At 44.2% G+C, this 16,744-nt stretch overlaps 1 protein-coding gene across 7 annotated transcripts in view; it reads right to left on the reverse strand.

Moving 5' to 3' along the window:
* DNM3 (dynamin 3) overlaps positions 1–16,744 on the reverse strand; it is a 347,110-nt gene that overhangs the window by 276,072 nt on the left and 54,294 nt on the right. For all 7 annotated transcript variants that reach the window (XR_007357954.2, XR_007357953.2, XM_075131456.1 and 4 more), the window contains exon 3: positions 7,470–7,619. Coding sequence is in view for 5 of the 7 variants with exons in the window: in XM_075131456.1 (XP_074987557.1) it covers positions 7,470–7,619 (150 nt within the window). In the remaining 2 variants the exon portion in view is untranslated. The remainder of the gene's footprint in view (positions 1–7,469; positions 7,620–16,744) is intronic.

Below are 16,744 nucleotides of genomic sequence, written 5' to 3' on the forward strand. Positions count from 1 at the left end.
GAATACTATTAATTGAACAACATGAAAATAGCAATACTCACAGAGTTTCAATGTTGATATATTTAAATCAAAGACAGGGCTTTGGATTGACAAAAATTGGAAGAACAAATTAAAGGGGAGCATGAATACTGGCAACATGTCTTGCAGCATGTTATAGCTGTTATTCAAACATTAGCTGAACATGGTCTGCCTTTCTTGGGATCAAATGACACATATGGATCATTGCAGAATGGAAATTTCTTGGGACTGTTGGAGCTTGTGGCTCAGTCTGACCAATTTTTAGCAGGCCATATCTCAAAATATGGGAATGCTGGCAAAAGTAACCCATCATACTTGTCCAAGATAATATGTGATGAACTCATTGGTCTAATGAGTGACAAAGTTTGTTCAGCTATTGTGGATGAAATAAGTACTGCTGGGTACTTCAGTTTATCTGTAGACTCTACACCTGATCTTTCACATATTGATCAACTGAGTATTGTACTAAGATATGTGTCTCCCACAGATGGAAAACCAGTTCAACAATTTATAAACATTCCTCAATTTGAAAAGCCACACTGGTGAAGAAATGGCAAAACCAGTACTGCACTATCTGTGCCAAGTTTGCAAAACAGATTTCTCGAAGTGCAGAGGTCAATCTGTTGTACCAATAAAATAAAAACCAGCAGGATCTTATGAAAGGAGAAAAGGCAAAATACCACATTTATTGTGAATACAGAAAGAATCATAGTAAGCAGTTAGTTATAGCTATAACATTCCATTCAATCTCATATTTATTCACACATTCATTCATTCATTCATACACGCACACACACACACACACACAGAGGTTCTGCAAGGTTGTTATCATAGTTACCAGCCTTAGAGTTACTCATGCCAAGCCACTGGCCAGGTGGCCTGGACATGAGGAGGGAGCAGGGCCTTGTCAGATGCTCATCTGACGCTCCTGGAAGTTGGTTTGCAGAATCAGAACCCAAAGTTCTCACTTCGTAGAGTCCATTTTTATAGGAATTTCCTCCTATGCCAGTCTATGGGAATTGCTTCATCATGCTGTCGCTGAATCAATCAGCAGATGGCACGTTCCTGAGGGCTCCGTGCTGCCAGATGTTATCTTGTTCTTTGGTTCTCCCATTCTTGAGGCTGTTGGGAGGATTCCAGTCTGCCCTCCGTGGGTCCTCTGGTTATTTCCACTTGACGCCTTCTTCAGCCGATGGATACTGGATTCTTAGGCTGGCACCTCCCTGATCATTCAGTTATTATCCACACCAAGCATCCATCCACATACATCCTCTATCTCTATTTTAATCACAATTGTTAATACAACAAAAGGGTGGGGAGTCTCTGGGTGCTGTTTCTGTTGTTAGAGTATTGCTTTGAGTTTCTCTCTCTGTGAATTCAGACTCTGTCTTGGAATGTATTAACGCAATTAGCAGCTTGCAAGTTTCACACATACAGGGAGAGAAACGACACCAAAAACCAAGAGACTTCTTAATTAGTAATACCCTGAATTTAAACTATGGGGAATCAAACTCATTTGTGATTTTAATACAGAACTTCTTTAATATGATCCAACAAATCTTATGACAAGCTGCCAACATGTCAGGGAGTTATCAAGGAATGCAGAAGAAGCTTTTAGAACAGAACAAATATGCCATATTCATACCACGTGCTGCACACTCTCAATCTTGTTGGCCGCAGTGCTGTTGATTGTTGTCCGGTGGCAGTAAGTTTTTTCTCAACAGTCCAGTTACTTTATACATTTTTCTCTGCCTCAACATACTGATGGGCAGTTCTTAAAACACATTTGGGCAATGATTGTGTGTTGAAATCTCCTTCCAATACTCGCTGGGAGGCACATGCAGTGGCAACAAGTGCAATTCTAGAGTCCTACTCAAAGATTGTGGATGCATTAGGAAGTATAGCTGAAGAACAATCACAAACGGGAGAAACTATACGAGAGGCAGAAAACATTGCAAACAAAATGCAAGAACTAGAGTTTGTATTCATGTTGACCATGTGGAATGAAATTTTGCAACACTTTTACCACACAAGTCAAGCTCTCCAAGAAAAAGAATTGGATTTGAAAACATGTGCAGACCTCTGTCAACCATTAGCAGACCACTTACACACTTTGAGGAATGATTTCCAAAGATCTGAAGACATAACAAAAGATATCTTGCCTGATACTAACGACAAAGAAGCCCAGTCCCACAAGCAAATCAGGAAAAAACAAGCAAATGATAGCAATGCAACAGAAACAGCATTGAATCCTAGAGACAAATTTCGCGTATCTACTTACTACGCTATAACTGGTACACTTGAAGCTCATATGAAGAGGAGAGGTGAAGTGTACAAAGAAGTATCAAGTAGATTTTCTTTTCTAAATGACATGGATTTATCTGATGAACAATATTCACAAGGTTCCCAAAAGCTAGTTGATTCATACCCTGTTGACTTGAACATGAATCTCTGTGGAGAAGTACGGCAGTTCCACTGTTACACGCGCGTAAAGTTTAATGAAACAGGAAAAATGAAATTCAGTCACATTGCTCTTCATGACACAATATTGAAAGATGGAATACAAGGCATATTTCCAAACGTAGAGCTTGCACTACGTATTTTTCTAACACTGATGATTACGAACTGCTCCGCAGAATGTTCTTTTTCTCAGCTGAAAAGAATAAAAACCCTCAGGGAACACTGTGTCAGGACAGACTTGATTCACTTTCCCTATTGTGTATGGAAGCAGACATGCTTCGTCGAGTCAGCTTCAATGAACTTATCCAGAATTTTGCAATCAGAAAATCTAGAAAGAAGCCATTTTAATTTCAGCATACATGTAAATTTTGTGTCATTTCAAAAAAATAAAATTTTATTTTACGGTATAGTATTGTTTTTATTTTGTATTACATATAGGGGGGGCACCATAATCTTTTTCAGTGCTTAGGGCCTCTAAAGGTCTTAATCCAGCCCTGCTCCCAACTGTATGAGAAGTGCGGAATGTTTCTCAACATTTGGGCAGTTAGGATCAAGAAGCATCCATGTCTATCTCTTTTTCTTTATGACTACCCATTTTAGGAGCAGAGGTGAGATGGCACAGGCTGTTTCCCAAATCCAGAAGACTGCAAAAATAAAAGAGCTTAAGACAAGATTTTTAGACATCCGTTCCTGCAAAGCAGAGGATTAGAGATGGGAGAGGACAGGTTTTACTGACAGTCATGTCTTGGAAGCGAGTCACTCAAACACTTTTGTGATGTCCCATTCTCCCAGGTATATTTTAGCCCAGCTTAATCAGTATGCCTAAAGGAAGAGTAAGTCTGAAACAAGCAGAGCTTTTAAAGATTCTGGGTTTTTCCTCAGCTCATTTGAACAGAAGTGTGAGTACCTTAAGGAAGGCCAATACATTTCTCTTCTGTCCCCACAAAGGTTCTGGTGAGAAACCACTACAGTGTGGCCCAACCAGATGAGCATGCATCAATGCCACAATATTTGCAGGAGCTGGAATTTTCTCATAGCTAATCTGACCACTCACAGGTGCAGGAAATTATCACAGAAGATGTGTGTGGGGCAGAAGAAAAAAAAGAGAGAAGGCATACTCATATTTTGATCCTACCACACACTCCTCCCACAGGATCAACTTGGAGACAGTGAACTCACCAGCTGCTGGGAGCCAGAAAATGGGGATGGGGAGTTGGCCCACTGGATTACCAAGGATTACCCCACTGGAAATACAAAAAAATTCCAGGCAGGAGATCCCATAAGAACACAAGAGCTACCATACTCGGTCAGACCAGGGTCCATCTTGCCCAACAGTGCCATACCAGAGTTTCAGGGGGCACACCCAGAACAGGGTGATTACAGAGTGATTCACCCATTTTGCACTCCTGGCTTCTGGTAGTCAGAGGTTTAGGGTCACCCAGAGCATGGGGTTGCATCCCTAATCATCTTGGCTAGTAGCCATTGATTGATTTATCCTCCACGTACTTATCCAGTTGTTTTTTTAATCCAGTTATACTTTTGGCCATCACAACATCCCATGGAAATGAGTTCCACAGGTTAGCTGTGTGAAAAATTACTTCCTCTTGTGAGTATTAAACCTGCTGCCTATTAATTTCATTCAGTAACATCCAGTTTTTGTATTGGGTGAAAGCATAAAACAACACTTCTTTATTTACTGTTTACACATCATTCATGATTTTATAGACTTCTCTCACATCCCACCCAGTTCATAGAATCATAGAAGATTAGGGTTGGAAGAGACCTCAGGAGATCATCTAGTCCAACCCCCTGCTTAAAGCAGGACCAACAACAACTAAATCATCCCAGTCAAGGCTTTGCCAAGCTGGGACTTAAAAACCTCGAAGGATGGAGATTCCACCACCTCTCTAGGTAACCCATTCCAGTGCTTCACCACCCTCCTAGTAAAACAGACCTAGACCTCCCCCACTGCAATTTGAGACCACTGCTCCTTGTTCTGTCATCTGCCACCACCGAGAACAGCCAAGCTCCATCCTCTTTGGAACCCCCCCTTAAGGTAGTTGAAGGTTGCTATCAAATCCCCTCTCACTTTTCTCTTCTGCAGACTAAACAAACACAGTTCCCTCAGCCTCTCCTTGTAAAGCATGTGTCCCAGCCCCCTGATCATTTTCATTGCCCTCTGCTGGACTCTCTCCAATTTGTCCACATCCATTCTGTAGTGAGGGGGCCCAAAACTGGATGCAATACTCCAGATGTGGCCTCAACAGTGCCAAATAGAGGGGAATAATCACTTCCCTCAATCTACTGGCAATGCTCCTACTAATGCAGCCCAATATGCCTTTAGCCTTCTTGGCAACAAGGGCACACTGCTGACTCACATCCAGCTTCTCATCCACTGTAATCCCCAGGTCCTTCCTGCAGAACTGCTGCTTAGTCAGTCGGTCCCCAGCCCGTAGCAGTGCATGGGATTCTTCTGTCCTAAGTGCAGGACTCTGCACTTGTCCTTGTTGAACCTCATCAGATTTCTTTTGGCCCAATCCTCCAATTTGTCTCGGTCACTCAGGACCCTATCCCTACCCTCCAGTGTATCTACCTCTCCCCCCAGCTTAGTGTCATCTATCCCATCATCCAGATCATTAATAAAGATGTTGAACAAAACCGGCCCCAGGACCGACCCTGGGGCACTCCAGTTGATACCAGCTGCCAACTAGACATCAAGCAGTTGTTCACTACCCGTTGAGCCAGCTTTCTATCCACCTTATAGTCCACTCATCCAGCCCATACTTCTTTAACTTGCTGGCAAGAATACTGTGGGAGACCGTATCAAAAGCTTTACTGAAGTCAAGATATATCACGTCCTCTGCTTTCCCCATATCCCCAGAGCCAGTTATCTCATCATAGAAGGCAATCAGGTTGGTCAGGCATGACTTGCCCTTGGTGAATCCAAGTTGTCTCTTTTCTAAGATGAACAGCCTAATCTTTTTAGTCTCTCCACATATGGAAGCTGTTCCAATCTATGATCATCTTTGTTGCCCTTCTCTGAAGCTTTTCCAGTTCCACTATATCCTTTTTGAGACTGGACTACCAGAACTGGACACAATATTCAAGGCCTAGGCACACCATCTATTTATACAGTGGCACTATGATATCCTCTATCCTATTTTCTATCCATTTCCTAACACAGTGGTCCCCAACCTTTCTGTGGGAATAGCATATTCCTATTCCCAGAAGACTATGGCGGGCGCCAGACACCCCGCTGCTGAAATGCCACCGAGAAGCGGCAACGCTTCTCAGCAGCATTTCAGCAGGCGGTTCTCTGGCGGCCACGCTCGGCGGCGGCATTTCAGCGGCGCGGTGTCCTGTGGGTGCACACAACTGGCCCGCGTTGGGGACCCTGTCCTAACACTTTCTAAAATACTGTTAGCCTATTTGACTGCTGCAGCACATTTAGCAGAAGTTTTCAAAGAACTATCCACAGTGACTCCAAGATCTCTTTCTTGGGTGGTAACAGCCAACTTTCTCTGGATATCTAGAAGAGGAATCTGAGCGTCAGCTTGTTCCACTGGGGAGCTATGAATCATGGTAACCCAGTTGAGCCCTGCTCCCACAGGCTGTAGCAGGCCCACACAATACTGAAACAAGGTCTAGCACCACAAGTACAGAATGGACCCACTATGGAAGACTGAAAAGATCGATAAAGCACCTTCTTCTTATCCTCCCCTACTTCTATTATTTTGCTCTTCAGTTCATGATCAAGATGATATGGATTGATGCAGACAGAAAAGATGGTACCTCAGCCAACAGCATAAGTTGTTTTAATGTGCAAGAGAGAAAACAACTGGGGAATCCTATTTTCTCCACATTGGTTGCCAGCTACCTGACACATGAGTAAATGCTATGTGGTATATATTGGTGGTAACTATGCCACATAGAGGAGCCTGACACACCGCCACTGAAGAGAATATTAAAACAAGAGCAGTATCTGCTGTAACAACAAGTTTCTATGGCGCCTAAGTTTATCAAAACTTGAGTAGATCAAAGGCATTGTCTTGGGACATCGAAGTGACATTTTCAACAACTACAAATTTATAATGGAGCTATATACTTAACATTTATAAACGTGCTTTGGGATGTCCGGATCAAAAAAAGTTAAAAAATACAAAATACTGTTAAAGGTAGGTGAGAGTTTATCTGGAGATCATATGGCTCATACTATGATTATTATTTTAAAAATGCAGACTCAAGTTTGCACTTCTTCATCTCATATAAAACTGACCTATCTAGATTAATGGAGAAGAAATACAACAATATTTTTTCACTAGTTATTCTGAAATACTAAAGGAGCGATGCATATCCCAAAAGCAACATAGGTAAAGTTGTCAGCTTTCATCAACTCCTTATATTCTAGTATGTCTATATATGTGACATTTAACTAATTAAGAATTAGTTGAAACTGAAGCAGTTTCATCAGATTACTCAAAACCTTTATAAAAACTTATTTGTGTATTACCTTAGGATATGCATCTACCTCATGCAGTTTGTAATACCATTACAGGATATAACGTTCATGCTATAGTGGAAATTTCAGTGTGTCTGCGGATGTGGCTTCATGTCCAAGTTAGCCTTTCTGAAAATTGGGTTGCATATGATGATCATCTAAAAGTCCAGTTTTCTTCAGTAAGGATTTAAAAAAATGGTTTAGTCCTCTCTACACTGTTAACCATTTTCTATACCAGTTGATGACAATCTATTGTCTACACGACATCACTTTCTTCACATAGACAGGGTTCAAAGTTCAGGAAAGGGAGTAATCAAACAGAAGGAAGCCTTTTCAGATAGCTACTGTTACATGAATTATACATCCTCAAAATTTTCACTCTAAGTCAATTTTAGCAATAGTGTCTCTCTGGAATTTTTTTAGTCAAGCAATGAGAACAAACAGAATATATAATATTAGTTACATAAATACAGAGTAGAATGACTTTACCTACCATGTGGGGAATACACTCTTAAATTAATAGGAATTGAAGAAATGCCTTTATTCAGTCCCGTCACTCTGTCTGTTTCTGCTTCAATTTCTTGACGAACTTCATCAAAATCTGTAAACTTCCTCCCTTTGCAGTGTAGGAACTCGGCATATTCTGTAACAAACATCAATAGTATCTTTACGTATCACAAAAGATTTCGAAGATTACAAGACACATCCTTTGTGTTCTCTAGACAATTCTCTAGAAAAGCATGTTGAAGTCACTGAGGATCACAAGGAAAAAGTTAGGTGGGTGACCAAATAGTGTAGGCAGACTTCCTACAGATGAAGATAGCCCAGAATGGAAAGGTTTGCTTAAAAACAAAACAAACAAGTTTATTGAATGCAATTCATTACTTTTATCTGTGGCACCTGATCTTCTGGAATAACAGCATAAAGAAGGGTTTGACTAAATACAATTTAACAGAATAAGGAGCAGATTGTTGAAAAATAATAAACACAAAAACTTGCTAGGGACTCAAATACAGAGCAATTGAGACTATAGTAGCTGGACTGAGAACTATGATTACTGGAACACAACATGTATCAGTACTAAAGTCTGTTTCTTGAATCTTCTGAGTCATTTTTTCACTAATAAATGTTATTGGCTCAGCTGTACAAAGAAATGAAACGAGAAAATAGCTACTTATGCATCAATGGTATTATTTAACTGACTGAAAAACAAAAGAAAAAAACCTTCCCCCTAAACTTTTGCAATCCCTCTGATTTGAAAGTGTGTATGTTGGGAGGGAAGGGGGATGTGAAGATCCAAGAAGCCCACTATCCCAAAGATAGGGGAAAATGAAATTAATTCCCTAATTTAAAGTGTATAAAAATGCTGCAACATAATTCCACAGCAAATTTTTTTGTTTGTTGATCATCTAGCTAAAACCTTCTGGTTTGCCTTTAACAATTTAAAGAATTCAATATAACTTGTATTCTTTTTTAGAACTGGCTGTACAAGAACAAGTGAATTTATTTCATATATGCAAAATAGTTAACTACTAACAGAACAAACAAAAAGAGAGCAAGTATATGATCCACAATAATGAGTAAAGAGTATCACAGCTGATCAATCAGATTTGTAAGTTCTTCAAACTTGTAAAGTATTTGGTCCCAAAAAACGGAGGGTTGCTCTTTAAGGATGAAAATAAGCTGACGGCTGGCCTTTATTTTAACAGAGTTCTGCATGAATTCCTTGATACAAAGGAAATTGTGCAAACTTATCTACAATTATTTCAGAGTAGCTGTTACTGTGGTTCATCAGATTTTTTCCAGGAAAAGATTTCAAAATTGAAAGAATTAGCACTGAGTGTACAGCTGGCTTACTCCATTGGGTCACTGACACAGGTGATGCTAAAAGAAGCTTCCCTTTGTTCTACTTGACTCTTAGTAATATAGCACCCCATCTGCAAAATTTAAAACCTCTGCAATTACTATACTGCAATTTGGATGAAATGTAGTGTGCTTAACTAGGTTAGTAATTGTTGCCATGAGACTTGAACTAGGAACACGTGTGCTCCCTCCAATTCTAAAGAAATGTGCTTAAATGAAGTATGTAACGTGTGGTGTGTTTGAACTGTTATAGACTAAATAGGTCTACAGAATAAAAATTGCATTGAACAAGTGGTGTTTTGTTTATGAACCTTCCCTCCAGTCCTTTGACTACGTTTGGCAGCAAAGCAAACAGACTGCTTCCACGAGTGTCTCCATAAACGCAGAATCGAATGTAATCTTGACAAAGATGTACATTAATGACATAGCAAAAACCATTAAAATTAGAAAACAATTCTTTAAATCCTTTGCAGAAGTAACTGCCAAACAGGAACTAGTCAGCAAGTAAAGATGATTCAGTTCAAAAAACAGACTAGAAAATTGTTTGTCATGGCTTTCATGCTCTCCCTTACTCTCTGTAACAGCAAGATCATAGAAGCCTAAGGTGAAAAATCTCTCCAAGTCCAGTCCTCCTTGCATATTCAAGGTATTGTCCCCAGAAAGAGGACATATTGGATATTAATCGGATAATACATAATTTCTTTAGATTGACCCTTTCTAATGTTTAATTTTTGGACACATTTGTTTCATGAAGTCAAGGTATGTTGAGAGGGAGAGAATACATTCAAAAGTCAGGGGAAAAAAGCAAAAATATAAAAAACCTCTCTCTGTACTGAGAACAAATATAAAGCTACCTAACTATTTGAGACGAACACATATTTAAAGCCAACTCTGCACTTTAAAAATAATAGAAAACTGACTCAAAAGAATTCCACCACATTTCACCAGTTATGGGGTTATTCTCTCTGTAGCGGGGCAGCTACCTCGCTCTGGGAGAGAAAAGGCTAGGCTGACTGGGGAAGCAGCCGCAGCTAGGGCCTTGCCCCAAACAGGCCACAGCTGGCCCTATAAAAGGGCTGCAAGCCAGGAGCTAAGTCAGTCTCTCTCTAGCTCTGGTGAGAGAAGCACCTGGCTGCCTGGGAGCTGAGCTGGGTACCTGAGGTAGAGCAGCGCTGCGGAAAGGCAAGAGGAGCTGGGGAGCTCCAGCCTGGCAACTCCCCAGGCTGAGGCTTGGATAAGGCCCAAAGCAGGTACTGAGGCTACAGAGGTGTAGCCTGGGGTTAGGCAAAAGCAGCTGGTCCAACCCCCTTGCCGATGATGAGTGATTTATAGACTACAGTCTGCCCCAGTGAGAAGGGGTGAGATGACAACTGGCAGTAGCCACTGAGGCAAGGTGGGGGTACGGGGTTGGGGGTTCCCCTGGTAGGGGAGACCCAGAGTAAGGGGGTACTGCTGGAGGCAGAACCCTGAGGTAAAGGGGCACCAGGATCTGGGAGGGACACGGGGCCTGAGGCAAGCGAGACACTGACCAGCAGAGGGTGCTCCGGAGCTGGAAAAAGCTAATTCCCAGGATGACCAGCAGGAGGTGCTGAACTGGTGAGTCATCGCTTCATGACACTCCCCAACCATAAATGCTTTGATAACAGATTACTCTAGCAGATATTGATTGGAGAGAAAATGATGCAAACTGGTAAAATAAAACAACATGTTTACAAACTGTCCCTCTTATTTGGCCTCTTCGTTCCCATTTCTACACCCATTCTGAGGTTTATGACACTGAACATGCTGATATTCTGCTGCTAATAAGCACGACCAGAGATTTGTTTTCTAAGCACTGTAAGAATAGGGCAATTTTATCCCCACCTATACACTGTCTTATAAATCCATCAGTCTAGGAGGCTTGAAACTGCTGGGCTAGGTATGTCCACTGCATCTCACAAAGGTAGTCAATGTTGACACAGCAGCAAAATAAGCACAGACACATGCATGGAATTAAGTGGCAGATCGCAACTCTTATTAAACTTTAACACAAGGGAGGGATGCTACCCATCCATCACCCCTATTCTCCCATACCAGGCATTTAACTGGTTCCAGTTTGAGGGTTGTAGCGCTCCTTATATAAGCCGTAACTGGTACTAGGGTTTATAGGGCTCATCATCATATAACCCATAACCTGGGGTAGGCTCTACTCAGCCTTCCCCCCCAGAAATCAGCACTGAGTCCTAGCACCCCCCGCCCCAAGAAGAACAGAGGTTGCAGCAGGGTGGGGACTTCGGCCCACGATGGCCACAAAAATCTGACCTCAGCCTGCGAAGCCCAAAGGTCTCATCCTACCACGTGACCAAGGCCATTCAACAAAATCCCAGGTCTTTTACCTCTGGGAACCATTCATTTCATTCTCTTAACCACACTGGAAACTAGCCACAGCGGGTGCCAGTGACTAGCTTGGTCACTCCCCCTGACCCAACCACATTGCCCGGTATCATAATTCCTGCCCTGTCCATTCCCTTACATCCTGTAGCCATATGTCAACACTTCCACCTGACAAATAAATGTACACCGTCATCTGTGAAAACTACCAGTCAGTGGTAACAGATGTTGCTATGCTGTATCGCTGACCACCCCTCCCCCCGTGTCAAGGAATACCTTGGTGACCCTCTCAAGTCACGTTGTTTCTAGTCCTGTCAATGCAGGCTGGGTCTGCAGCTCCCCACCAGACCTGCCTTGCAAGCATTGCTCACCTCACCTCCAGCCATGATTGCTCAATTAAGCTAAGGTCCCTCTGGATTCTGTCCCTTGAGTTAAGTCCTATACTGGTGCCAAGATCATTCTCACCGAGGTGAATAACCAGGATGTGAGATGTGTGCACATTGCTCGTCAGTGAGTGCAGAAGTGGCATGAGCTGATCCCAATGTATGCCTCTTCTGCCAAACTATTGGAGGCGAACTGCTTCGGCCCAGCTGCCGTTCTGGCTGCTCTCTTGTGGGCCCAATGAACTACAGATTGCCTGCAAATCAAGACACCGCATATACTCAGTGTAGCTTCTGAAACAAACAAGCACATTGGTTTAGTTACATTTTGCTATTCCCGGCCATATTTTCCAAGGAGCAGACATAAGTCCTGTAATACCTTGATTTCGAGCTCCCTATTGCCTGCACCTGATGTGGGCCAAAACACCCTGTAGCCACTAATGTTACTGTCCAGATCCTCAAAGAACAAGTACCAAATTGGGGAGGGGGGGATGGGGAGTAGTCAAGACAGCAGTAGTGCAAGGTTTTCTCAGTACTGTGCCAAACTGGTATCTTGTCAGGCAACTGCCATCACCATGTATGAACAGCAGTCCTGGTTGCAGGCCCCAGATTCTGTCTGTACAGGGCCCATCTGCACATTCCTTTAACACCACATAAGCCCGCTTTCCCTTCTGGTCTGTTTTCCAGTACCTTAAGAGCAGGGTCACCGCTCCTGCAGATAGTCGCACATCTGTTACACTTCACGCATGCTGGGACCTGTCCACAGATGCCATCAGCACCAGCTTACTCACTCACGCCAAAGAGGCAGCAACAAATGCCACCTTAAATAAAATGGCCTCCCTCCCACAACTGCAGACCTATGGCAGAGCCTGTGTGATGAAGTGGGGATTTTCCCTTGTTATGTTGTATGTGAGCCTTACTGTTTTGCATGAATGCTTTGTGTACCTCAGTTTCTCTGTGTATTGCACCAATGTCTAGGCGGTGAGAATAAGGGTGTGAGGCTTTTGTGGGGGTTGCCTGCATGGATGCTATGGCCACCCCTTTATAACCTTAGACCCAGGAGGGGAATGCGACCAGGTGACTCTTGGCCCAGGAAGAGAGACAAAGGCCGGGGGAGTAGCAACAGCCAGGGCAGGGGCCAGGCAGCTGGAAGTGAGTCAGTCTCGGCTGGCTTGGGGTGCAGGGGGAGGACCAGAGCTCTGGGCTCCCCCCCAAGATGGACTTGGCTGAAAGTCATTGACTTCTGTGCTGACAAGTTCTGTTCTACGCTGTGTTCCTGTCGACTAATAAACCTGTTTTACCGGCTGGCTGAGAGTCACATCTGATTGCAGAGTTGGGGTGCAGGACCTTCTGGCTTCCCCAGGAGCCCAGCCTGGGCAGACTTGCTGTGGCAAGCATGCCCAGCCTGGGCAGACTTGCTGTGGCAAGCACGCCCAGCCTGGGCAGACTTGCTGTGGCAAGCACATGGTGTGGAAGGGGGATGCTGAATGCTCCAAGGTCAGACCCAAGAAGGTCGAAGCTTTGTAAGCTTCTTGCCCTGGAGACAGTATGCTCAGAGAGAGGTGGCATGCTCCCCCAGAGTTCTGACTGGCTTCGTATGGTGTAGTTCTAGAGCATTGCCCCAGTGACTCCGTGACAGCCTGTTGGAATCCTGTTAGTGTTTCCAATGTTACGGGTTACCTGTTGTCCCTCTGGCGCCTGCCCCTCCTGGACCCACCCCTCTAAGAGTTCCTGCACCATGAAATGCCCACATGGGCCTGTCCTACAGGAGTAGCTTGTTGGGTTTCCCGGACCCATTAGCTGGCCAGAGATAGCGGAGGGAGCCAAAACACAGTGGATCAAAGACACCACATATCACACCACCTTGTGTGTAGCTATGGGCCACCCATGGTGAAGCCCTTCCTGTGCTTAAACACTCTGAACTCTGTAAGGCTGGCCACCGGTCAACAGAGTCCTCTACTAGTCCCACAGCTGTCTTGAGCCCAGACTTGTTGAGTCATCACCCATGGATCCATGTTGGCTGGTGGGATGAGTTCCTGGAATCTGTCATTCTGAAATCAAGACAGAGTGTCGGCAACACCATTATCCACTCCCGGGGCATGCACTGCACGGAAAAGGGTATTAAGCTGCAAGCAGTGTAAAACGAAGGCCCTCACCAGCTTCATTATCCGAGCAGGGTTAGCCGACTGTCCATTTACAATATGGGCCACAGATTTGTTGTCACAACGGAAACCAACTTTTTTTGTTCTGAAAGTTTGCTCCCCAAACAGTGACTGCCACCAGTATAGAAAAAAACTCAAGGAAGGTGATGTCCCCTGTAATACCCTGCACCATAGAGCTTTCTGGCCACCTCTGTGCACGCTCATATCCTTGAAAGTAATCCCCAAAACCTATGTCTCCTGAGGCACCTGACTACCTACAGCTCAGTTTTGAGCCACCAGGCCGACCACCATATTGAAACCCCATTAAACTCTTCCAGGAATATTTCCCACACTTCTAAGTCTTCTTTCATTCCCCTTGGGGTTTTTGCACTCCAGAGAAGGCCAACACCAGATGAGCACAAAATGCCCAACTGGGAGACACCAACCAGCGTTCAAAGTTTAGGAGCCCCAGGACCACCTGTAGTTCCCTCAGAGTAATTGTCTTTGCTCCTTTCAGTGCCCTAATCGATTCTAACTTGTCTGTAGGGAACCTAGAGACACCCAAACTGTCCAGTTAGATGCCCAGGTACATTACACTTTGGGTAGGGCCCTCTGTTTTTTCCTTAGCAGAGGGGACCCCAAGGTTCTTAGCTAGGTTCTGAAATACCTGAAGCATGTGCCCACTGTAGCCTGTCCATAACCCTCCTGCAAATCAAAAATCGTTGTGAGTGCACACCGCGTGAGGCAGGCCATTCTCACACACAACTGCCCCACTCCAGCCTGGAGCTGAATCCTTCAAAAGCAGCAAACGACACCAAACATCTCCTGGGCATAGCTTTATCAAAACAGTACTGGCCCTAAAACTGAAACCCAAGCAGGTTAAAGTCCCTGGGATACACTGGAAGCAACTGGAATGCAGAGTTGATATCACATTCTTCCAGCAGCGCCCCAGAACCACACTCCTGAACCATGACTACCCCAGCATCACATAACGAATATCTCACTGAACACAGCTGGGGATCAATACAGTCTTTTACTTATAAGCCCCCTGGGTCAGACAGGTGATGGATCATCCTTTGTTCTCCCTTCACCTTCTTTAGTCCCACACTCAGGAGAGAAAGAAATCTGGCATTAGAATACACCAGAAGGGGCCTCACCTGCCATTCTCCTTCCTGCCAACTCTGTGGTCATCTTTGCCCTAACTATATACTCAAAGCCTCCACCAGACTTCAAGTTCTCTGGCCAGGAGGGGCACCTCATGCCTTTATAAGGGATTCGAAAACCTACTGAAAATCCATTCCACAAATCAGCAGCATCTGTTTTCCTAGGTTAGTCCCACAACAAGTTCCATTACACCCATATCTTAACTGGAGGAGCCTTTCGCATGGCTATTGCCTCCCCCATAGCATCTCCTGAAGCACTGGGACCTTGAAAGTCCCCCTTTCCCACTGCCCTGTTGGAACCTCCATAACAGGAGACTGCACAACCCTGACCCTTGCACCTCCTACAGCAGTGTTTGTACCTGCCTTGGGAAGTTAAACATTTCCCATCATTAAACATACAGCACATGTAGGCTTTTACATATGCATTTTGAAGCTGAGATTTTGGCACTGGCAACCTGCTGTCCATGAATGCCAGCTGTGCGGAGCAGTAAAGAATCACATTCCAGCCAAAGGTCATGTCTACTTTACCTCAGAAAAAATCAGGCTCTTCTGCCTAAATTCTCTGTCATACCTTACCATGCCACCCCCACATATATGGCATGAGTCCTCACTATTAAGTCCTGCTACTTAAAACAAGGAAATTCAGCTCTTGGGGCTCCTGTCACAAATTGTACAGGCATAAATGCAAAAGGCTGTGCACCAGTTCTCAAGAGTTTGGCACCTTCAGTCTGCGGGGTTTGTCCTTCCTCGTTTGTGCTTTTTGTCCCCTCCCTCAGCTTGCTTTTTCCCCCAAGGTCAATAAATCCACAAATTCCCCTTTCCAAATCTTTTCTTTAACCCCTTTAGTCAGATGATTCCTGAGTGGGCAATCTGATCCTGCATAAGCGGTCCTGTCTCCTGCCTGTGTTTCGTTAGGAATGATGCCACCTGGCGACACATGGGGACCCCTCCCCCACAATCCTCACCCATCTTCCTTTGCATCCTGAGGAGGACGACAACTGCTGTTGCTGCAAGCTGGTGAGTAACCATTCCTCTGCTGGAACGGAGCATAAACAGTTCCACATGGCCTCTGTGCAGGGCCAAATCCTGGGAGCTGGGGTATGCTGACCAACCAGCATCCCTCTGCCCCAGCAGGCCAACAGGTGCCAGAGACTCCTGGGGAGGAGCTACCGATTGTCCTTGGCAAGCATCTTCCTCCCTTGCCGCTCGGGCTGTCCTCTTTTCACTGCCGGCCCCATCAGTTTCTCCACTCATTGATGTAGGTGGGTGGCATTCGTGCTAGAAGCTTCTAGAATATGGGCTCAACCTATGCAGGGGTTTGAGGATTCCAAAGATGCAACACCATGTAATCAAAGTCCTAGCAAAACAGTTACATGCCAACTGGCAATTTTTATTATTTAACACACAAATACTGGGATCCTTCAAGGCTGATGGCATCTTGTTTTGAGAAGAGATAGTTACAGGTGAGGTTGTGGGGGGGAAGTGTCACTCTCATACTCACACAAAGAATGTATTTGGAGGAGACCTGAAAGTGCTGGGGAGCAGTGGGGGAAAAAAAAAGGAGGGAAATTAATGCAAAAAAGCAGGCTTTGGATTTAAGAGATCACATCCACCATCTGAAGGCTGTATCCACAGAAACAGCAAGTGAAATCAGTGAAGTGAGGTCCGAATAGCAGCTCTGCAAATTTCATAGGATGCTTTATTTCCCACTTCCTGTTATAACTGTTGACCTAATCATGTCAGCCCCAATGCCTGATGGAGAGTTTTTGCCTGCCTTTATTTATATATATATAAAATCTGAGTCACAGCTACTCTCACTCACCTTGACACTGTAGTTTTAGATACTGTTGA

Source organism: Caretta caretta, chromosome 8, assembly GCF_965140235.1.
Source record: "Caretta caretta isolate rCarCar2 chromosome 8, rCarCar1.hap1, whole genome shotgun sequence".
In the NCBI taxonomy this organism is placed as follows: Eukaryota; Metazoa; Chordata; order Testudines; family Cheloniidae; genus Caretta; species Caretta caretta.